This window comes from Gallus gallus, chromosome 1 (assembly GCF_016699485.2).
Source record: "Gallus gallus isolate bGalGal1 chromosome 1, bGalGal1.mat.broiler.GRCg7b, whole genome shotgun sequence".
Taxonomy (NCBI): Eukaryota; Metazoa; Chordata; class Aves; order Galliformes; family Phasianidae; genus Gallus; species Gallus gallus.
In genome coordinates this window covers 123,095,291-123,119,668 of record NC_052532.1, presented here as the reverse complement: position 1 = coordinate 123,119,668, position 24,378 = coordinate 123,095,291, and the positions used below count along the sequence as shown (strand labels likewise).

At 41.7% G+C, this 24,378-nt stretch overlaps 1 protein-coding gene across 9 annotated transcripts; it reads left to right on the top strand.

The window, feature by feature from the left end:
- Positions 1 to 1,285: 1,285 nt before the first annotated feature.
- On the top strand, positions 1,286 to 24,044 carry RAB9A (RAB9A, member RAS oncogene family). Of its 9 annotated transcripts, none has more exons than XR_006939175.1 (7): positions 1,482 to 1,555; positions 1,866 to 2,031; positions 6,051 to 6,144; positions 7,350 to 7,505; positions 9,945 to 15,982; positions 19,551 to 19,583; positions 21,873 to 24,044. XR_006939175.1 is itself a non-coding variant. In XM_015273566.4 (3 exons), exon 3 carries the CDS (start codon positions 21,907 to 21,909, stop codon positions 22,510 to 22,512), a length of 606 nt encoding a protein of 201 aa, XP_015129052.1. In that variant the 5' UTR covers positions 15,930 to 15,978; positions 19,551 to 19,583; positions 21,873 to 21,906; the 3' UTR covers positions 22,513 to 24,044. The 9 variants fall into 9 exon arrangements, 4 of the variants coding, with proteins under 4 accessions (XP_015129052.1, NP_001008678.1, XP_015129047.1 ...); XR_006939180.1 differs by having other exon boundaries at positions 7,343 to 7,505; XR_006939173.1 differs by lacking the exons at positions 1,482 to 1,555; positions 7,350 to 7,505 and adding an exon at positions 1,286 to 1,328.
- Positions 24,045 to 24,378: the final 334 nt, after the last annotated feature.

The following is a 24,378-nucleotide window of genomic DNA, read 5'->3' as shown; positions in this document are numbered from 1 at the left end:
GTCTAACCAACATTTTTCTAACTATTTCTGTGGATATTTAACAATTTATCAGCTGGCAGAGTAACTCATCTTGTTGAATAGAAGTCTATTCTTTTTGGAGAAGTAGATACTTAGCACAGCCAACATCGAAATCTCAAGGAAAACAAGCTGTTACTGTAGTAATGATTTTATCCTGAAAAACCCTGCAAAAACACAAAGGTGTGCATATATACCGTTACACAAGTATATGAATATAACAAGTATATAATGTTTATCCTTTGGTTTACTTTGGGAGTAACTGAGAAAGCATTATTACAGAATCACAGAATCACAGAATTGTAGGGGCTAGAAGGGACCTCTAGAGATCATCTAGTCCAACCCCTCTGCCAAAGCAGGCTCCCTAGACCAGGTTGCACAGGTAGGCATCCAGGTGGGTCTTGAATGTCTCCAGAAAAGGAGAATCCACAACCTCTCTGGGCAACCTGGTCCAGTGCTCCATCACCCTTACTGTGAAGAAGTTCTTATGCATGTTTGTGCAAAACTTCCTATGCTTCTTTTTGTGGCCATTTCCCCTTGTCCTGTCACCACACGTTGCTGAAAAGAGTCTGGCCTCATCCCTTTGCCTCCTGCAACTTAGGTGTTTATAGACATTGATCAGATCCCCTCTCGGTCTTCTTTTCTCAAGGCTGAACAGACCCAGGTCACTCAGCCTTTCCTCATAAGAGAGGTGCTCCAGGCTCTATAGTCTCTGGAACAACTATTCATTAGACCAAAGATGGTTTAATGGAGAAGGCTGTGAGTGAGGAACCTGCTTCAAATAGTGGCATCCTTTGTTCTGAACTCTTCCTGGGGAGACTCATCACACAGGGCAAATCATGCTCCTTGTGTCTTCCCTGCTAGAGGAGGTCTGCACCAGTTCTGAAAAGCCATGCTGTTTTCTTCCAGTCCTTCAGCTCCTCTTCTGTATAGCTTCAGACTTGTTGTCTGAATTTTGTACCTTTGTACCACACTTTGTACCACACTTCGTTGCTGCATGAGCCACAAAAACAAGGCAAAAAAAAAAAAAAAAAAAAAAAAAAAAAAAAAAAAAAAAAAAGGAAGCCTGACCTCAACTGTATAACCAGCTGTGTATAATACATGGAATGGAGCTGACCACTGCAACGGCATTCCGTCACTTAAATACTTATCAAAAGGGGTGTTTCTGCCAGGAAGCGGCCTTGGTACGAGGCAGGAGCCCTTCTTGTCAGCAGAGGGCAGCATAGGCCTCATCAGTGAATAGAACCAAGAGCATTTACGTAAAAATCATACGGGTTTTCACTGTAACTGAGAATAAACCCCATTGTACATCAGTAAGTGTGCCAGAAATACACATCTTTCCCAGAATCACGGTGAATACTCTGCGTACAATGCATGAGAAAGAAGAAAGCCCGTGGCCTGGCACGCCCCGGGTCCCGCCGGCTGCAGGCCGCGCTGCCCGCGGCCGAGCGCCGCTCACCCCCACCCTCGCAGACATGGCGGAGCGCAGCGCGGCCCGGGAAGCGGGGAGGGCTGCGCCGCGTTGAGGCCTAGAGCGGAGGTAACGGGGTACGGGTCGGTAGTACTGCGTATTCCTCAGCGGCACAGCCCTCTCCTTCCCGGTGTTGCCCGGGGGTGAGGCTGAAGGAGGCGGTGGGGCCCGGCGCGGGGTGTCGGAGAGCCGCGGGACAGGCGCGGGGGGAGGGGGGCAATCAGTTTGAAGTAAATGATGTAGAACAATACTATTTCTGTACCAGCCTACTTTGTACTATTCACGTACTCTTTCACGAGATGCTGTTCTGGAAAATTTATTGAAGTGTTTTACACAGTATTTTTCTTGTCTCTCTCTCTTTTTTTTTTTTTTTTGGCAGTGATTCTGAGCTCGTGTACTCCACTTCTTCCAAACCAGTGACCAAGAGGTGATCGCCTTGGGCAATGAACTGTCATTCACTGGATTGTCATTTACATCTGGCAGTAGTCTCTTCTCACAGGTGACAGGTGACAGGACGAGGGGAAATGGCCTCAAGTTGCAGCAGGGTAAGTTTAGGTTGGATATCAGGAAATACTTATTTACAGACAAAGTTGTTAAGCACTGGGATAGGCTCCCCAGGGAGGTGGTTGAGTCACCATCCCCCATTTGGATGTGGTGCACAGGGACATGATTTAGCAGAGGGTTGTTAGAGTTAGGGTAGGGTGATTAGGTTGTGGTTGGACTCGATGATCTCTAAGGTCTTTTCCAACCTGAGCAATTCTATGATTCTATGAATAGTACTGTTGTATTATCACAATTATTCTTGTATCAACCTTTATTTATTCATGTGGCTGTGCACTGAAGATGGATTCCTACAAAATTCGTAGTTTTTGTGGGGAGGTAGAAGGCAGTTCTGGTGAGAGGCAGGAAGAGCTCTGATTTTTGCTTTCATTTAAAAGCTCTGGAATATGATTTATTGCAGAAATCTTTGATATCTGTTCTCCCACTTTAGATGAGATGAAGAAATGTTTTTGGGTTTCAAGGCCAGCTATGAAAATTCTCCAATTTCCTCTTAGGCTTTGAGTTTAAAATGGCATTTGATCTTTTTTTTTGTGTGTGTGTGTGTATATGGAATTTAGGTTGCCCAAGGCAAGAAATCTGGTTGTTTTTTCAGGACTGTGCTGTGCACCATCTCAGCTATAACACACTGACCGTGGTTTTTAGAGAAAAATTGCTACACTGTTAGGAGCACTTGACAGTTTCTGATCTTTGCCTTGGCTGTAATCTGGGTTTTCTTCCAACTGCATAGAATTCTTTGAGGAAAAATCATCTGAATCTCAGATAGGGATAAAAGGAGAAGAAGACTGATGCTCTGCCTGCTCTATGCTTCCAAGACATTTATCTACACCTTCTTGGATGCATTTTTACTTTGTATTGGTTTATCAGTGGAAGTTGGCTGCACTAATGATAGGTGGACTATGGTTTTGAATCTGTGAAGGTGTATGGCTGGAGCAAGGCACTTACCCCAAATGATTTTGGAGGGAGCAGGTTTTTTTTTTGCAAGGGTTGGCTTCGTAGTTTTTAAACTAAGACCATGAAGATTTAGGTTAGATATTAGGAAAAAGTTTTTTACTCAGAGGGTGGTGACACACTGGAACAGGTTGCCCAAGGAGGCTGTGGATGCCCCATCCCTGGAGGCATTCAAGGCCAGGCTGGATGTGGCTCTGGGCAGCCTGGTCTGGTGGTTGGCGACCCTGCCCACAGCAGGGGGGGTTGAAACTCGATGTTCTTAAAGGTCCTTTTCAACTCAGGCCATTCTATGATTCTGTGATGTCTCTATGATTAGTTAGCAGAAAATCTCTCACACTGGTTTGTTTGTTTGTTTTTCCCCTGTGCGGTGATTTTCATTTTTAAAAACTTCTGATTCAGTACAATGTTTTAGGATGACTGTATTTCAAACCTGAGGTAGCCTGTTTTTTTTTTGTTTGTTTGTTTTCCCCTTAAGAGCAAACTGACTTACTAGATCTTTATTGATCACCATTGCTAATTGTTGTACACACAGCGACTCATTACGCCATGCAGTCAAGTGTGAGAGATGGTAATGATTTGGCAAGAAAGTACCACAGCAGCGCAGTATTACAGAGCCTAATTGAAAATGCAAGCCAGTTTCTACCTTCACTTGGAATTCAGATGGATGTTTTCATACTTTGCTGAAGTTAAGCAGAATGGGAATGCCTTGTATAGTTGTAGGAGAGATGGGGATGTTTATTTTGTACTGCACTGAATTATAATATCATTCCTGCTTTTGTTCTCGCAGCTCTACAAGAACGATCATTATGCATTTCATAAATTCAGAAAAAGAATGTTATTGTATATGCACCTTTTTCTTGAATTTCTTACTTTTTGTAACAAGGAAGACAACAGGACACTGCTGACTGAATACATATTCAGTTAATTTTACCTGTGTTTGTTCAGCAACATTTGCCAAATAGTATTAAATCAAGTAGGAAAGCAGTGCAATTCCAATTTTTTTAAATGTCAATGAAAAAACTGTGTGTGGCTCAAAGACTGGATGAGAGATTAAAGCCTTCCCTCCAGGCTGTGACCAGGCACCTTTGGGCACACAGGGTGATTTTTTTTGTTTTGTTTTGTTTTTGGGGGGTTTATTTTGCCAAATTTTATGCAAATAGGTACCCTAAAAATGTAACATTTCCTAAGGCCATAGGGAAATTTTTTTCTCCCCAGGGCTGGATTTTCTCACTATGTACTATCTCACAAGGCTGCATGGGTTTGCTATACTACAGCGCCCTCATGTGGTAAAATATTTTCCCATTTAAAACTGCAGCCAACTTTATGTGAAACACTTTCCCTTCAGAAGTTGAGGTTTTCTCCTATTTCATCTTTATTCTGTTTTTTTTTTTATCTTTTTTCTTTTTTTTTTCTTTTCTTTTCCCCCCTCAAATGTTGAAAATTATGAACAGCTTTTATGACTGGAGAGATTTCCAGAAATGTAAAGCAGTGGGCTAAAGGGTTATGAGCAAGTTCAGGCTGGATATTAGGAAAAATTTCTTCTTGGAAAGAGTGGTCAGGCAGTGGAATGGGCTGCGAGGGAGATGGTAGAGTCACTGTCCCTGGAAGTGTTCAAGAAATGTTTAGATGTTGTACTGAGGGACATGGTTTAGTGGAGAAATATTGGTGGTAGGTGGACTAGATGATCTTGAAGCTCTTTTCCAGCCTTGATGATTCTATGATTCAGTGGTTCAGTGACTATGATCTTCATTTAGCAGCTGACCTTCCAAGACACCTTGGGCAGGGCATTTCATAGAATCTCAGAATCATAGAATGGTTTGGGTTGGAAGGGACCTTAAAGATCATCTAGTTCCAGCCCCCTGCTGTAGGCAGGGACATCTGCTAGACCAGATTGCTCAAAGCCCCATCCAGCCTGGCCTTGAATCACATCTGGGGAGGGGGCATCCACCACCTCTCTGGCATGCTCCAGAGAGGTGTGTAAGTTTCGTTGTGTAAGCTTCAGAACTAGGGAGAATGATGGATATTTGTAGACTACCAGCAGTCGTTTTAAGCTTCTGTTTCCCTATTTGCTGAATAACTTGTTTCAGTCAGTGCTTTTGCATATCTGACAGCAGAAAAAAAAAAAAAAAAAAACCCTTGACAGCATGCAGGTTATCTGGCTGTTGCCTCACTAAGGGTGGTGAGGCTTGCAGAATTCCATCTATAAAGTAACAAAATAGAGCGTTTATGTGCCTGGGAGATGAACACAGGCTGCAGATTTTTGGTTTTGCCATTATGCTGCAAAACATCAAAACCCTGTTACACAGCAGGACATCAGTGTTCAAGGAATAGGAGTGTGAGTAAGAAAGAATTCAGGCTTACTCTGCTTTGGTTCAGTGTGAACTTTGACTAGAAAATGCCCTCCAGTGTTACCACTGCATCAGAAATACTTTGTTTCTCCTTCTAAGAACATGGAAAATATGCAGTAGTCTGAGAGATTTTCTTGTGTCTTGATTCTAGAAATGTTCCTTGACATACTGACTTAATATGAAATGCTCTGCAGGATTCCCTGTGTTAAGCACTCTGCCTCAACCTTTGAAGGAAACCAGAAGTTGTAAAATGTACTGGGTTCGTGCTTGTTCTCAGTATCAGTCTTGGTGATTAAAATCCAGTTGTCACTTGATTTACAGAGCAGCAATGCACAAACAACGTTTTTTGTTTCTCATCACGCTGCCTTTTAAGATGGAAGCTGAGATGAAATTTATGATTGTCTAGGTAGTGGAGTACTTTGTGGGTGTGTATCACTTTTCAGCTTGAAGTGTTTTAAGGCCCTTTGAAAACTAGGTGCACACAGCAAACCAGTGCCATTCCAAACATGCTTTCCCCTCAGAAACCTCCTCCTCATTTGTCATTGATGAAAGCATATTTACTATTTTTACTTGGTTGTTTCCCTGCTAGTTGTTTCTTTTGTTTCTACTTGCAGCCAATGAATATCCCACTCCACTGAAACTGTTTATTACACATTTCAATTCTGTTCTTGTCATATGTTTTGATGACTTTTTTTTCTCTTCTATAGCTTTGCTGAGTAAGAGGGTCACCCAGTTCTCTTTGCTGTTTGTCATACGAGCTGAGGAAAGCACTTCCTTGGAAGTGATTGTTTGGACATAAATGTGAGTAGTTTAATAGCTAACTAAATTTCCAGAATTAGTTTTAAACTTTCATATTTTCATGCCCATATTCTGTTGTCCATTTTTGTTTAACTGCTGCCATAACCTTTCCTTGAATTTGCTGTTGGATCAACTTGGAAAAATAAATGCATGACTGTGGAGCTCTTAGAATTTCTAGGAATTTAATCACTGCATTAGTGTGGGAAAAAGTCCTAAGGTAGAGTGTATATATTTTATTTAATCCAGTCCAAGACATTCTACTAGAAGGTTAAAAAGAAAACAGAAACACCTTTGCCACAGAGGATAAGTGTATGCATGGGCAAATTATCACCAAAGCACTGTGTGGGGGAATTTGTTTGCATGTTCATAGTTGTGAATACACTGAGTGGGAGGTAGGAAAGTTCTGCTGTATATGTAGCAGGCTCCGATCCATGTGGTTTTTCCTCGCTGTACATACATGCCAGTGCACTAAGATTGAAAATAAATAAACCCAAATAAAATGTATGTAGTTTATGAACCTGCATGCTGCATACTAAGTGTTGAAAATACACAAGGCTATCTTGCATTTGGGTAAGTAAATTTTGCAGTATGTGTAACGTAATACATAATGTATACAGATAGTTGCAAGCACTGAAGAAAATTGCATTTGAAGTGGCATGCATTAGAAGGAGCAGGGCTGAATATAAGCATGGGGAAGTCGTACTGTTTGAGCATTTAACACGACCCCTGCCTATGCCCTAGACTGCCTGAAAAGCAATATATGCCAGCAGATCATCATCTTCTAATATCAGCTTCTGAACGTTTGGGAGATGGGGAATTGTCCTGCTGTAACCATGGCCACCCTGCTGAAGAAAACAACTCTTTGCACTCTTACAGACTCTGTGGTTGGTTACCAGAACAAATGAGGAAGGATTCAACTCTATGTGCTTTTCATTATGGCAGTTTTACAAATATATTTGAAAAAGTGTATCTCTGTTTTCTCTCTGTTTCTGAAACTACTGTAGTAAAATAATTTCTGTTATAGACATTATTGAGCTCTAATAGGACTTCAGAATGTCAGGCAAGAATGAGCTGTTTAAAGACAAGTGAAGTGAAAGCAGACAGCACTTGCTGTGGAGGTTGGGCTGGTCTGCAGTCTGTGCTTGTAGAAACATAATGAAAGTTGATGCTCACTTTCTTGTCTTTCTCCTTTTCTTTTGAGCTCCAAGGCCCTTATCTAATGTTTAAACTTATTTCTGGCATGCATAGTACAACTGAAAGCTGCACACTGTGCAAATTATCCAGCCGTCTCTCTTCTCCCTCTTCCTCCCCCCCTTCTTGGGAGATTTCATCATGGAAATAGCGATGGTGCAAGAAATCTACTTGTGAGTTCCTTCAAATGTGCGCGTGTGTAGCTGGCCTTGTATCAGTTTCTAGATGCAAGTGACCTTACATTTAGACCCAGGGTCAGGATGTATGCAACTTCAGCTGACACTTTTTTGTGCAGATACAGGAGACTAAATCGTATGAAAAGAGAACACATGCTCACAACACACCATTCAGTGTGTCTACATATTTAATTCTGTTCAGCACCAGGAGAATAATGTTAGTAATGTTTTTGTTAGTTTGTGCATAGCAGTGCACTAGGCATCTTTTTGAAAGGGCTTTGCAATAATCAGAAGGAAATCTCATTCAAGCCCTGAAACCCTGCTTTCTGAAATTGCTTTTTCTCTTTTCACTTAACACCAATCAGAACGTATGGGAGCATGCTTTAATAAGGCTACTGCGGTAAGACAATTTGTGTATCGGTATTAGGATACGTGTGATGTGTCTTTAACTTCTAAGAATTTGCAAAAGTAGCAATTAGGAGTTTGCAGATGTCACTGTTCTCAAATCAGTTTGTAGGCATCACTGTTTTTGAGCTGCCTTGATGGTCAAACTGTAACATAATAACAGAGCTAGAAAGGGAAAGAGCAATGACAGGGACATGTTAGAAGTTTACCAGTCTGATGTGCCTCTCTGGTTAGCAACTGTGAAGAGATGATTTTGGAAGAGAGAGAATGCATGGTCTCTTGAATAACAAGTGAAAGGTTTAGGTATTGCTGGTGATCATAGGTCACGTAGGAGCCAGAGTGTGATCTGGGGCTTATGATCCATTGAGTTATGTTAGTATCACTGGCTCTATCATACTGCAGAGTAGTTCTTAACCTTACCTTTACAGCTTCCAATAAAATGTGTTCAGCTATTTACTGTTCATTAACTGTAGAAATTACTCATATTAAGTTGTGGTGATACTTAAAAGTTCTTCAGAACACCTGAAAATTCTGATATCTTCAATAAGTGCTTGAAAAAAAATGTTTAGGTATTTTTTGTTAGATTCCATTCCCACATTAACTCGGTAGTTTTATTCTTTTGAAGTAAGAAAAGCTTGAGAAAAAAGTCTGAAATGAAGAATCAGTCCTCATGTATCTCATCTGTCTCAATAGAAGTTAATGTTAACTGGAACTCGCATGTTTTATTGAAATCAAGACAACAGATAGAACAGATAATCAAACATCTCAGCACTCAGATCAATTTATGAAGAAGATCGTGCCAAAATAGGGTGTAGTTACTGTGATGGCTGTTTTAAAGAAAAGAAAGAGAACAAAAAAACACGTGTGTTTTTTCTGATATTCTGTACCACTGCAACTTGCACGTTTATTTGCAGTCAGATGCTTGGAAATAGTGAAAAGTGGAAAAAGATGTTGAAATACACATTCACAGAAGTTGAGACTTACAGTCTTTTTTTTTCTGAGGAAGATTATTTTGCACATTTTGGAAAGCTGGCAGCAGAATCTTGCTTGGTTTGAGGTATATTTTCGTGGTGCGGTTTGTAACTTTCAGATTAAATAAGTTGTAGTGTTTACTTCTACAAGTCTGCCCTTGGAGACTATCAGGAAGGTAGTACAGAATGTACTCAGCAGAGTGAGGGCATTATGTTATTCAAATAGCTACTGCAGCAGAAGAACGAGATTTTTAATACGATCGTAATTTGTGCAATGGAAAAACAAACATTCTCCAAAACCAGCATTTTCAGTAAATTGAATCTGTTGACACGAATCCTGTAAAAACTCTGATATTTTGCTGCCTTATGGGTGAGGAGGGGATGATACACTGCCTATAAAGCTTCCTTTTGTATGTTTTGGAAAAAATAGAAATTGATAGCAGATTTTATACATCAGTGAGCGTTCATCTGTTGCTTTCAGTGAAAAACACTGAATTTCAGAACTGACTGCTCCTTGGCAGTTTAGTGGTATGAGTGCTAATGCATAAAACACCACAAAATCCACCTGTAATCTCAGCTGGCAGAATGGCTTTGTAGTTACCTCTCTCCTCATAGTAGTTGGGATTTTCCCTGTGTACTTCTATTATGCTGCATGTGCATAGAAAAACAAGTTTGATTAGACATTTTTATTGTGCTGGCAGCATCTTTCTTGGTGCAATTTTTGGTAAATTACTGTTTGTTCCTTAAAAATTAGTTTTACGCCCTAATTTTGAATAGTTAAAGTCCCCAAGCTCTTCTTTCTGCCAGCTTTTTCCTTGCGTGAGTAGGACTGGTATGCCCACTTACACTTTCTCAGGACCTGGCTTCCTCAGTTCTACATTTGTTCTGCTAATTCCACTATAAACCATTTCAAGAAAAGCTTGGTAAAACCAGCGATATATATGCAAATAAGATAATGTAAAAGAACATGCAAGATAAAAACAGCCTTGTGATATTATCAAGAAAATGATATAGTAAGTGTCATAATGGCAGAAAATGTTTTGTGTTTTTTTTCTTTCAGGTTTAAAAATGTCTGACCAGAAAAATATTATATACAGAATCCACTGTATTGAAAAACTACTCTCTGAGAACAATTTCCAAGATATCGAGGATCATCTTAAAGAGCTTGAAGATGTCAGTATGACTGTAGAATATCTTCAGGGGACTGAAGTTGCCAAGGTTGTATACAGAATACTCAAGAGCTGCCCTTCAGCAGAGCTGAAAAAGAAAGCAAAACAGCTATTATCAAGATGGAAAGCACTTTACAAGAATAACCGTCTTCAGTCAGTGCAAGTCAAGAAGTCAGTTTCTGTATGTGTGAGCGAGGCAACTGAACATCTTGAGATTCCTGGAGAACAGTTGCTGTCTGAAGGACCTTGTCAGCAGGAAGTATTAGATGCTGTCCCTTCTAAAATTTTGGTCCCACCACAAACTGTAAAAAAAGTGGCAAGTAACAATGCAGACAGCAGCAGAGATCAGCTTTCCCCTTTTGAGGAAGGACATACTGATAATGAAGGTTCTAAACCTCTTGTTAACGAAGCAGGCTCGCAGCAGGATCACATGAGAGCTCTGAGGTGTAAATGCACAGATCTTCTTTATAAAGCTTTGACTGGTTCTGCCAAAGACAAAGAAGAAACTGATAAATGGCTAGAGCTGTCTAAAGAAATTGAAGAACATGTTTTTGCTCTTCATTGTAAAAACGACAAAAAGTATAAAAATTGCATCAGAAGTAAAATCTCTAACCTGAAGAACCCTAAAAGTTGCAACTTAAAACATAACCTTTTTTCAGGGACTCTGAGTCCAAAGGCTTTTGCCGAGATGACAGTGATGGAAATGGCCAGTGATGAACTGAAACAGCTCAGGGCCCTGTACACAGAGTCCTCTATTCAAGAGCATCAGCTTCCACAAGTTATTAATGGCACACAGACAAACAAAATAAAGTGTAGGCGCTGTGAAAAATCTGACTGCACCGTCACTATGATTGCCAGAGGAACTCTCTTTCTTCCAGGCTGGGTGCGAAGCACAAATCCCGATGAACAAATGTTGACCTTTGTTATTTGTAATGAATGCGGAGAACAATGGTATCACAGCAGATGGATTTGTTTGTAATGCTCACTCACTTTAAGAAGTCATTGAAAAACACAGATAAGAGAAGGTGTCTCTTGAAACTGTATAGTGTAAAATGGGATATTGATACTATATAGACACAAATAAAAATTGCAAAAGCACTTCTAAAAAATGCTAAGTTGTTTTTGAAGATCTGAATTTTTTTAAGTGGTATGGTTATGTGTTTTAAAAAAAAAGGTCCTGTTTAGCAAACTTAATTTTCTTGTATGAGAAGAACACCCATCTAGTTGACGAAGGGAAGCCATCTGATGATATCCTTTTCAATTTCATTGAAGCTTTCAATACTGTTTCTCACAAAATGCTTCTGAACAAAATGCCCAGCATACAGTTAAACAGGAACATAAAGTGATGTGTGAGCAGTTGGCTGATGGGATGGGCCCAAAGGGTTACAGTAAATGTGGCTACATCAGGATGGTAGCTGCACACTAGTGGAGTTCCCCAGGGCTCCATTTTAGATCCAGTTGTCTTTAATGTTTTAATAAATTACTTGTATGTAGGACTAGGAGGTGTTTTGAGCAAGTTTGCTGACAACACTAAATTGGGAAGAGCTGCTGACTCCGTTGAGGGTGGAGAGGCCTTGCAGAGAGATTTTGATAAATTAGAGGGCTGGGCAGTCACCAACGAGAACAAGTGCTAGATTCTGCACGTGGGAAAGTGCTGCCCTAGGGTATATGTACAGACTGCTGAACTAGAGGGTGGAAAGCAGCCCCATGGAAAGGAATCCGGGAGGTTCAGGTTGATGGCAAGTTGAACGTGAACCAGCAGTGTGCCCAGGCAGCCCAAAGGGCCAACCGTACCCTGGGGTGCACAAGGTCTGGTAATGCTGGGCAAGGAGAGGGTTTGTCCCACTCTGCTCTGCGCTGTGCGGCCTCACCTCCTGCACTGGGTGCAAGTTTGGGTGCCACAATATGAGAAGGACATGAAACTATTAGAGAGCCTCCAAAGGAGGGCAATGAAGCTTGTGTAGAGTCCGGAGGGTAAGATGTATGAGGAGTGACTGAGGTCTCTTGGTTGGCTCAGTGCAGAGCAGAGGAGCTGAGGGGAGGCTTCATGGTGGCTGCAGCTCCTCACAGGGAGCAGAGGACTCCGGTGGCAGCAACGGGGCCTGAGGGAACGGCATGGAGCTGTGTCAGGGGAGGGGCAGCTGGGGGTTAGGGACAGGGGCTGCACTGGAGGGTGGTGGGCATAGAACGGGCTGCCCAGGGCAGTTAATATTTGTTAATATTTGCACCCTCAGGATTGCAAACTCACCGTCTTTAAGTAGTTTTCTGTGGTAATCCAATGCAAGCAGGCATTCTTCCATTTCCTTCCCTCTCAGTCACAATCAAACCTGATAACAGTTTTTAACTGTATTTGTTACAAAGCTAGACATCAAAAGATTGGAATATATTTGTAAATTTTGTGAAACTCAGTAGTCATTAATAGAATTTCTCTTCCTCTTAGAAAAGCTGGAGTCCTTTGCTTTACCAAGGAGTTACTTGTTCTGTTTAAACTGCTATAACACATCTAGCTGCTAGGTTTTTGATACTACCTTAAAGCCAGGCACAAAATAATTCTGCTTCTTGCCTAGACTGCAATCTGGGTCAAGGAGGAGGCCTGGAAGTACTGGTGGAAAGGAATAGAAAACACCGGGAGGCAGGGAGAATGAGGAGAGCCGGTTGTAATTACATTATATAAATATATAGGAAACAAGGCCTTGCTTATTCCAGCGTTGGTGGAAAAAACTTGTCTAGGTTCAGTTTCACACCTAGTTCATGTTGATAAGTGTGTGAAAATCTAGCATTTAGCAGTTGGAGAAACTGAATATGAAATCACAAGTTATTTTATTACTTTCTTGATCATCTCACACCATCAGTTATTTTCACCTAACACAGTTCATTACCACTTCATTTTTTCCATCTGTGATTACATCCACTCCTCGTGAGTGAAAAGGTTTGGTACAAAACAGGTGTCCTGTGGTGTCATGTGCTGCTATGTATCAGTACTCTGCAGACGTGCAAGTGCCAGATGTGAGAGGCAATCATTCAGGCAAGTCATGCAGACTTTGCTCTTATTTGAAAAGGTGCGGTCTCAGTTTCACTATGCAAAGTACTGTTCCAGGCTGCAGTCTGTCAATAGGTTATATTGTCTCTACCTAGACTGTGTAACTGCACAGGCTTAATATGTTTGCCTGGATAAGATTGTGTGTTTTGGCTCAAATTGGCTCTGAAGAGCCAACCTGCAACCACACAGCGTGTGCACCAGCATGAGCGCAGAGATTACTGGAGTACGGGGAATGTCAGAATCCCAAAACAAGAATTAAAAGGAAGCTTTGAAAAGTGAGATTCTTTTATGTTGTTGAGATCTTCTAGGTTTGTTCCTGATTATGGGAAATAAAATCTCTCAACTTCTTGGAGCAGGGACTATTGCTTTTCATCTGATTTTTAGGTATATCCACGATGCTCCTCCACAAAGGGGCATGGCATTGGGGGGAATCCAAACAGACAAATATATGCAGAATAAGGCAGAAGCATGTGCTTGTGCTTGTTGTTGTTGTTGTTTAAATCATTATTTTTATTTTTTATTTGTTTGTGTTCCCAGAAATACTGTTAAGTACAGCTACTTCCTTTATCTTATGAGTAGTAGCAATAAGGTATTAAATACAGATTGCCATCAAAGTTTAAGTAACATGTACCTGCAAGACTTTTGTCTCTCAAAAAGTCTAGAGCTAAATTAACAATGAAATTCACACATTTTTCAATGCAAAAGCAAAGATATTCTGAGAAGTATTATCCTGATCAGAGTTGATGAATGGGAGTTAATAGCTGCTTTCATGTCAGCACTCCTCATTCCTGGAGATCCCCTGCAGTTAACTCTGTCCTGCTGAGGGCCTTTGGTTTTTCTCTCAACCATTTTCCTGTAGCACATTGCTCTACTGCCATTTGTTGTTTAGAACTCTTCCTTCCTTTCCAAGACAAAAGGGAAAGTGCACTTTTGTTGTTTATTTCATTTCAGTCTGCCGTGGTACATACAAAAGGAAAGGTGGGAAGTTTAGTTTTCTCTTTCTTTCTTTCTTTCTTTCTTTCTTTCTTTCTTTCTTTCTTTCTTTCTTTCTTTCTTTCCTTCTTTCCTTCTTTCCTTCTTTCCTTCTTTCCTTCTTTCCTTCTTTCCTTCTTTCCTTCTTTCTCCTTCTTCTTCTTCTTTTTTTCCTTGCTAGCAAGAAGAGGTTAGCTACTCATTGGTAACTGTTGATAAGGAACAAAAATTACGATCCTTCAGGGAGCATGCAGGGTATAATGGCCCAGGTCCTGGGAGATAAGGAGCACTTTGATACTTGCTGGGGGGGACTGGCTTGCCACAGTGTGGTATTAGCAGAGCAATAAAGGCAGCTGACTTCATATCCCCTTATTTTTTATTGCTGTGATTCAGACAGGAGGTGACAGAGTCATGTTTTATTGAGGCAAGGTCAGCACTTTTCAGGATGGGACAAAGTCTCCTTGCCAGTTACAGATGGTAAAAGGCATCATTCACGAGCTGTGCTGCACGAGGGCTTTGCTGATGCAGAACGTTCCCTTGAATGAAAACCCCCACTGTCCTCTGCTTGATGTTCTGCTGTTGATTAAACGTGGCATAAAACCAACCTCGTTCTGCTCACAGGGCCAGCAGTGCAGGGTGCGTGGATGGAGACCTCAGGAAGAGGGCCCACAGCATCCTGCCAAGGGAGGCCCAGCCAGTGGCGTCAGCCAGCCCACGGGGACAGGCCATGCCAAAACCAAGCCAGGGCCATGGGTCTGGGGTAGAGGCCAGGCCTGTGGTGCCATTATGGAGTGATGTTTCTGTCCGGATCTGAAATCAGAGTGATTTCAGTGTGAACTGGCCACACAACATCTCAGACGGTCATTTCCTTCATTCTGCTGCTGAGGTGTGACAGGCCTACCTTCTTTGAACGGCCTCATCACCTCAAAAAAATAAAGTGGCCTCAAAAATGGCCTCAAAAAAAAATATAAATAAATAAAGATGGTAGCTGCATCCCCAGAAGATAAAAACTATTTCCTCCACTTCCAAAAGCTGAATTTTTGTTTTTGTTTTTCCTTTTAAAATCACAAGACAATGATCAGAACTCGTATCTTAGAATTGTCCTTTACAGATGCCATTTTCTGCCCGCCCAGCGCTTCCCTGTGGTTTATTTCAGCCCCGGATGAAAGCAGGTCCTGGGAAACAAGTCCTTAAACGTTTTCAAAGCCCAGCTTTGTTCAGTAAGAATGCTTGTAGTGTCATCACATTTGCCTTCAGCCTGGGTGCTGCTGTCAGTGGGAGGCATTTCCCTCCGATAACACGGAGATCTTGTTTTCCATTCCTTAGTACATCTGATCCAAACCCCAGATGACTGTGCAAGCGGCAGATCCAGTCCGATTGCCTCACCCTGGTGATCAAAAGCATGTGACAGCTGCTGGAGCAAAGTGGTGTTTCGAAGGCTCATCCCTTAAGCCTATAATCACCCATTCCTCTTGATGGTGTGGGGACCCCTTTAAATACACTGAAACACATTTCTGCTCCTTTCGCGATTTGCCCCCATCCTTGCAACACGGTGTAAGAGCTTAAAAATATACTCTATCGCCGCTTTCTTTAGATTTCTTTTCCGCAGTCATGTTCGCAAACAGCCACGCGGGCTTCACCCTCAGCGGCCCCACGGACAGGTGCCTCCCCACACACCGCCCCACAGCAGTGCCCACCCCCGCTGACAGAGCTCAGCGTAGCGGATGGCGCCACCGCCCCGCTCTGCCCATGTGGGAGGAGGACCCCTCCCCTCTCCTGCCGGGGGCAGAGCCGAGCGGGGCTCACGTGACCGGCCCGCCCCCTGCCTGCTCCGCCATGTTGTTTCTCCCTTCCCTCAGCGCCCGGCGGCGGCGCAGCTGGGCCTCGGCGCTGGCGGCAGCTCCTGTACGCGGGCAGGTAGCGGCTGTCTGGCGGGCGCAGAGGGTTTCCGTGTTGCGGTTTGGGGGACGCGCGATGGGGCTGATGTCAGGGTGTGGGGGCTCGCTGTGCGGAGAGATTTGCGATCCTACCGCCGGCAGCCTTAGGGTGCAGGGGGTCTCGCCGTTCCCCTTCCACCCGTTCGGTTACGGCCGTGCGCTGGTGAGCCCAGGGCGGAAGGCGGCGGGCTGTGCTCGGCTGCGGTGGGTGAGGGCCCGGCTCGGCGCGGGCCGGGTGGCGTGAGCGGGATCCCGTGACTGCGGGCGCCTCGCCTGGAAAGCGGCCCAGCGGGGCTGTGCGTCCCGCACCGACACGGCCGCTGTTGTCATTGGTCTCCCGTTTATCAGCGTGGGGCGGTTGCGTGTGATGGGCTTCTAGGGGGATTTTCTTGTGTGTCTGCTTTGTTTTGTTAGCAGCTGTGTGAAGTAGCTAGCTGTAATGGCAGGCTGGGAGAAGAGTTGTTCAGCATGGATGCAAAACCCTTTTCTGTCACTTCTTATTTCTCAAGAAACCTAGTACGGCTACCCTAAAGGTCATCTAAGGCTGTTAGAGCTCGGTGGTCTTTAAGGTCCCTTCCAGCCCGAGCCATTCTGTGATTCTTTTGGTTCCATGGGACTAACAGTTTATTTATTTCTTTTAAATTATTGTTCTCCTTGGTGCTCCCCAGCACATGCAGTCTGGATTGGTATGGTGCAGCCCACTTACTCTCTTAGGGGTGGGCTTTGCTCACATGCTGGAAAGAGCATGAACTCACAGTGTAGCCTGGGTTGACAGAGGCAGCTATTGCTAAGGATCTCTGAAGGAAAAGGGAGACTCACGTACTGGAGAGAGAAGCACAGATAAGCAGCAATAGTTAGCTGCTAGCTCTGACAGAGAGGGAGCAGTGACAGAACTGGGTTGCAAGGAGAGAGTCAGTTATTGTGATCTCGTGAATTCCTAGAGATGCTGGACCAACTTACTCCTAAGGTTGCTTTATAGTTGGCTGAAAGTCAGTAATGTTATTATGACGTAGTGCTTAAACTAGGAGATGCTTACTTGTGAGCATCTGAGATTTTCTTTCTTTCTTTCTTTCTTTTTCTCAACTTAATCAGAGTTGTTGAGTTCGGTCATTCTGCTTGGAATTGAGGAATGAGGCAGAAGGTGAAGGCTGGGTTATATGAGGCATTTCTCCTGACAAGTTTTTCTGATCCACTTTGCGGTTAGATGTAAGTCACAGTAACTGAAGCGATTCTGGCAGTAGGCCTGGGATGATTTCATGATCCAAGGGTTATGCAGGCTGAAGGATTCCTGTTCTTTGCTGCTGCCTCTTCCTTTGTCTTGTGTCATTCCAGGCAACTGCTGAACTGCACAGGAGTTACAAGTAACCTTACAAAGAAGACAACTTTTTGGACTTGCAAATGAGTAGCAACAGCTTAATGTCAATCCATTTTGCGTTGTGTTCATATTACCAATTATTAGGAATAACGTGCAGTGTTATTCTGATGTTAGATAACCTGTGTCCAGGCTGCTGATGACTAGAGACAGTTCTCAGATTACTTGTCATCGAGTTATCTATCCAACAGAAAATGTAAGCTGCCATCACATTGGAATAGTGCAGTCTTAGATAAAGAAAGGAGGACTTGCAGGGTGATTGGGATCTCAGCAGGTCAGGCCATGTGACTGGAGGGCTGCCTGCTTTCCAGAGCATTGGGCCGCTGACAACTGCCCCACTGTAAAGGGTATTTCTGAGCCACAGCTTTTACATGGGTGTTTTTTGGAGGGTTTGAAGACTGTTGTGGTCAAAACTGCAGTGCACTGGAAAGTGCACAGCTTGGGGGATCTTGACTTCATCTCTGTTCCTTTCTGAATTTTAAAGCAAAATATTTCAAGATGAGGCAGGCTTGTGGCCCTTTAACCACTGGAAAACTGTTCTTACACTACTTTATTATCTGGAGTTTGAATAAAGCGGTACCATTTAAGTACATGGACAAGGATTCTTTAGCTAAATGAGGAAAAAGGGAGTAAATTTCTTTCTGTTGCTTTCTTTTCAGCTTTCTGGAAACTTTCAGATCTGCAATAGGTGATAAAACTGTGCTGTGGTGTTTGAGGGCTAAGACAAAGAGCAAGTGTTAACCTAGTTTTCAATACTTTATTCTTGATCCTGCCCGTGACCTTGCAGCTCTGCAAGCTCTTGTGATTGTTTTATTTTCCAGACATTTTGCAGACAAGCAATTTGTCAGTATTCAATGAGCCATTGTTACTAAAACAGGAGATGGGTTTTCCTTCTATGTTAATGTGCTAAATATTGTCAAACACTTTAAGAAAAAAAAAAACAATGGATGGAGTAAGTGTATATTGTTATTGCAAGGCAGGTATTTTTGTCTGACAACATATGGAAGTGTTCTCTTTTTAAACCAGTAATCCTTGCTGGTTTAATAAAAGCAGATGGCTTAGCAAAGGTGATTCTGAATGGGCTTTGGAGCTGAAATGTGTATGTTGTGTATGTGTAAAGTTGAGGTTAGGTGATTATGAAACGTTGTCAGTGTGACTGTTACATCAGTTATGGAGGTGCTAATTTTGCCTGTCAGTATCTGAGGCAGCGTTTTGCCTTAGATGTTTATCAAAGATGACTTTTCTTCTTTCAGAAGCCTTGGCTGAATGTGTGTGAGGCTGTAAGTAAGCATGATCAGGTGGAAGAAACTTGAATGCTGTTGGCCAAAATTTGACTTCAGCACTTAAATTCTTTCAGCTTTTGGCACTATTTGGTATACACAAATCCTCGATCCATTAACCTAGTATAATCTTCTTATTATAAAAATAAGTTCAAATGTTGCTGTTAGGATTTTCCAGACTCAAACCAATGACCTTTCTCTGAGTGTTGCCTCCACACCAAAGTGCTCAAAGAGGTAATTGCACTCAAAAATAAAAGGCATTTGAGAAGTTGTTACTGTGGAGTTAGGTAAGTCAAGATAAAACGCCATTGCCTTGTCTAATACACATAAGCTCTGAAGGGCTAGAAATTGAAGACTTTCTGTAATGCAAACAGCTTTCGTGTTATGAAATAGCCTGTAACATTCTGTCTTGCCAGCAAGTGTTTGGACTGCCAGTGGAAATCTTTCAAACATGTAATTCAGTTTAATGGGGGGATTCTGGGAGGGGAATAACTGAACTATTTCTAAAAGAAATGACACTTAGTAGAAACGGATCCCTGCTTTAACAATAATGAAGTCAGTGGTCTAAGAGCTTGTGACCTTATGAGTTGGAGGAGGAAATTCAGAAATGGTTACCAGAATGCATCACAGTGGGGCTGCTTTTAATTTGTTCATTTTGGACTTCTTGTTTGGCACCGAGTATTGAAGTAAGATGGAGAAATGGGGGACAGATCTGCTTGTAGACTGCTGTGTGTACCAGGCTGAGACTGCTTTTACATTACAATAACTGTGCAGCACAGTAAGTTGAAGTTACTGGAACAAATACCTATTTGTAAATCTGTGGTGTCTTACAGTTCCTGACGTTGGTTAAAATAATCAGATGCACGTTGGAAACTCTGTTTTTGTTTTATTTTCAGATGCTGAATGATGATTTAAACTGAACGGCCAAGGTAAGAAATCTTCAGGAATGTCGTATCAGATACTGACTCCTTCTTCCAAAAACTGTCAAAAATGTATCGCTCATGTAAATTCAAAGTACATAATAGGAGAAATAACATTCATTCTCCACACCTCTGGAGGGTTGTGTTGTTTTTTTGCTGGAGTGTTAGGGCCTTGTTACTTGGAAAAAAACAACAGAACAACTGAAAGCTATTTAAGAAATCTTACTTCCTTAAGATGTTCAAGTGGAAGAAGTGCAGCAGCCTACTGCACTGAAAGCCGCCATCCAGCTTCTGCAGGTGCTTTAAATTGTGTAGTCAGTCAGTGGTGCTACATAGTAGTCCCTTACAGTGTATAAAGTCTCTGTCGTTTTGAAACAAAATTGCTCCGTAATGTCTTTAACTATGTTTCTTTGGAGGTTCAAGTGCTCTTGTAATCCCCAATGACTGAGAAGATATCTTTTTGTTGTCTTTGTTCAGACTAAGAAGTGTGCAGAAACAGTAAGTATTAGTGCGCTGGCTTCTGTTTCTGGAAACTAAGTGTTCCTATGAAGCCAAGGCAACATCATGTGGAGATGTTTGCTCCTTGGTCCTGGGGAAGCTATTTCTGTAGTCTCAGTGCAGAAGTAGCAGTGTATTAATTGTGAAGTGTTCCCTTCACTAAAGTGGAAAAATGGGGAAACATTCAGTACCCTCTGTTCTCGAGAATGCAGTATTTATTAAGATCTTGTTACTGTATAATAGAGAAGTTCAAGCAACTTATTTGTTAAGTAATAGTAGGAATTAGGGAGATTAGGGAACACCTGTGGCATTTTAAAGCTTTCAGCGTGAGCCTGGAACTTACCTGCTGGGTAGTCATGTGGCTTCAAGAAGGCTGTTTGTGTATGTAACGTGGTGTACGTTCATACCTCGAGCTGTAGTGATTATCCCACAGCTCTGTGAAAGGTAACCATCCTTCTGTAATTCTTAAGCAGTTTTAATGTTGTTGTGATACAAACCTGTAAAATGTGAAGGATTTAGAAATATTGGTTTTTATTATGCAGTGTAAGTGAATATATTCACCTCCTCTGAACAGATTTTTAAAAGGTGCAGCTACTCCTCCTTATATTTGGAAGCTCCTTGCATTGAGGCCTCAGTTGCTCTCGAACTCTAAAGTATTTCCTATGCTCTACTGTAGATTGTTATACATTCAGAGATGGAGAGCTAAAGATGAAAGAATTCCTGACATTTCTTGTTTCTAAGGCAGGCCTTGATTCTAAGGCAGCACGCAGTCATATGACTTTATACCAGCTTGTATCGGGTATTAATTCCATAATTGTGTTTTGTGGGTGATGTATATGCCAGCAACGCTAATTACAACTAGCAAGACCACATTCCTTCCTTCAGAGGAGGAGGCAGACCAGGCTACTTGTGACCTCCTTGCATTTTAAATAGACGCTATTATCACAAAAGCCTGTTTTGGTCGAGTTTCTTTAAGTTCTTAAGAGTTTCAAGTTGGTACAGAAATGGCAGTTCTCATACCAAAGCCTATGTTTGGATTCCTTGAACTTGAAACTTTACCTGCAAGTAATTGAAACAATTTTTAATAGCATTAGGTGGCATTAGTGTAACAGAGGGTGAACTGTGGGTTGGCACAAAATGCAGGCGATGTAACTGCCTCAAATAAATGAATAAAGCCCTCAAACACTAAAATATCACAGTAAAAGGTAAAAGCTTAATCGGTGCCATTAATTCATGATCCCTATGCTGGCAGCCACTCTTCACTAGCACTGCCAAGGTGTTCAGCAGTTTTACCATGGGAAGTCTGCATGAACTAACTGAACTGGCATTGTAGACTTGTCCTGAGTAGCTGGCGTCTGGAGTACCATTTGAAGTAGCAGCAAGGAGTTTGCTTTTGTAAGCGGTTGTAATAGAAGTATTCCATTTGCTGCAGCTGCTTTATAAGGAGGGAAATAATGAATGTCAGTGTATGAATGCTGTGATGAAAGCTAGTCACGGGACTTCACAAATGCTGTAATTTGGTCTTAATTCATTCTGTAGACCACAGCACTCGCTGTGAATCAGTTGCAGATTTATTATCGATTGCAAAAGTCATGCTGCAATCTGTGGAAGAGATGACAGTTAAACACGTATTCTTGAGTGGATGTTGTTGTTATGAGTACCTATGCCTTGCCTATATTGCATAGCCATCCTGTCTCTGTGCATGAAGCTTGGTGTTGGTGGACTTAAAACACTTTCTAGATACGTACAAAGCTTTCTGTTCACTAATTCCCTTTTTAACAGTTTTCTTAACCTTTGCAGGTCTAGGAAACAAGGAGGGTCTATTCCCGTAACAATGGCAGCAAAATCATCACTCCTTAAAGTAATACTGCTAGGAGATGGTGGAGTTGGGAAGAGTTCCCTGATGAATAGATATGTCACCAACAAGTTTGATGCACAGCTTTTTCATACAATAGGTGTGGAATTCTTAAACAAAGATTTGGAAGTGGATGGACACTTTGTCACTCTGCAGATCTGGGACACAGCAGGTCAGGAACGTTTTAGGAGCCTGCGGACTCCTTTCTACAGAGGTTCTGACTGTTGCCTGCTTACCTTCAGCGTGGATGACTCTCAAAGCTTTCAAAACTTAAGCAACTGGAAGAAAGAATTCATTTATTACGCAGATGTCAAGGAGCCTGAAAGCTTTCCATTTGTGATATTGGGTAACAAAGTTGATATAAATGAGAGGCAAGTGTCTACGGAAGAAGCCCAAGACTGGTGCAGGAATAATGGTAATCATCCCTATTTTGAAACCAGTGCAAAAGATGCCACTAACGTTGCAGCAGCCTTTGAAGAAGCTGTTAGAAGAGTTCTAGCCTCTGAAGATAGATCGGATCATTTTATTCAAACAGATACAGTAAACCTCCATCGGAAACCGAAACCTAGTTCGTCTTGTTGTTGACTTTTTTTTCTTTTCTGCCAAATTACTTTCAACTAGCTTACTCTGTAAGGCGATGGGAAAGATGTAGACAAAATAACAAATGGGTTTTGCTCTAATACTGAAGTTGTAATACTCTGCTGCTTTCCTGGGGGAGCAAAACAGCTTTCCGTTCACGAGTGACCCATCATTGAATTAGTGATGCTTCCTATCTAGGAAGGTGTCAAGTAAAAATGTTAATATAAGAATGTAATTTGCCAACTCTAAATGATAAATACTTTGAATATAATTAAAACTTGAAGTTCTAGAAGCACTACTTCGGGGAAACTGTTCTGGAATTCAGATACAAAGAAACTTTTATATGTATATATATTTTTATGAAATTAGCATTCCATTTTGTTTCAGTAGAACTCAGTTTCTTAACAGCGCTGGATATTAAACTATAGTCTCACTGCATTCCTTTTGATGTGAGTGGTACTTCATCTCTAATGCATTTACTACAAGTTAACATAAATTGCCTTCAAGTTTTCTGTAATTGCTATAATTTGTGTACATTTTTCAGTAGGAAATGAATTTCCTACATATTTAATGTCCATCTTCCTTTCGTTTACTATTCTAATGCCATATGAATTTCTCCAGCAGTTCAATGCAAAATGTGATTATTTTTTTTTAATTTTTTTTTAATACATGTCTTCCCTTTCTGTCCCATTCTGGCATGTTTCTGATCAATAGAGTTTAAAAAAAAAGTATCTGGATAAACAAAGTATTTTTCATAACTGAAAATCGTTATATGTACTTTATTCAGTCAGCTTTAGTAACACCTGGAAATTTGCCATAATGTGGATCCCTTCAAGAAAGCTTTTAGTATACAGCCTTAAAGTTCTGACCTTATTGTTACTGTTCACCTGAGCTATGAATGTGTTTGTGATCTCTGTACTGTGAAACTAAGGATTTGCAATACATAGGGAACTCAGGAAGCTCTTGACTTAGCAGGTAGTGATAGCTTTCCACTCTAGTATGAGTAGATACCTGTAACTAATGTTTGAGCCAAATTTGATGCTTATTTAATATGCCATCGTAGGGTAGAGACTTAAACTTTGGTATTACTGTACTCATTAACTGACAGTGAACAGAAACAAGTTCCGTGTGTAATGGGTAATCTATCTGCAGTGTTGCAGATGAAGCCACAGGATGTGTATTTGAAGCTCTCCACTGCTGTCCCACGGTAGAATACTTGTATGAGAAGTTCTTGAAAGCTGTCTCTCAGAGTACTCACTATCCTTTTAATAGCAAACTTGATAATGCACTATTGCTTCAATGTGTAACCTGACTACAAGCATGCCTGTTAGTGTACACATTGTAGACCTCAGAAGGAAATCGAAGGCCTACAGGACGGGCCATGTTTTTCACTAAATTATGCCGACTCTGCTTTCTGTACTGCAACCTTTTGTTGTAATAGAGAAGCTTTTCTTGATAGTACAGTAACAGCACGAGTCTTCTCCTAACGTGTTTGCTTTGTACCGGATGTTATTTAGAAGTAAAGCTTGCAAAACAAACTTCTTGTTGCTCTTACATGCTTTTCTCAATGTTTTCTATGCTTGTTTGAACCTGTTCATGACCACAATTACTCCATAGATCTGCTGCTCCTGCTGCAAGGTGACACTTTCACAAATCCTGCATTCAAAGCCTACTTCCTTCTTAGTGTCCTGTACATACAGCGACTGAGCTGTGTTTTAAGTTTCACACACTGAACTGCTAAATACAGGCTGACCTGCTGCTTCTGTGATATTTAGATTTATAGTGAATGAAGGAAAGATGTGAGGAAAGAAAGAAAGTATGCTGGATTGAACCTTAATTTCCTTGAACCTTAACTCTTGCAGAAGTGAGACT

What these genes read in the sequence shown, in the direction of transcription:
- RAB9A (XM_015273566.4), top strand. Translation starts at nt 21,907, where the DNA reads ATGGCAGCAAAATCATCACTCCTTAAAGTAATACTGCTAGGAGATGGT.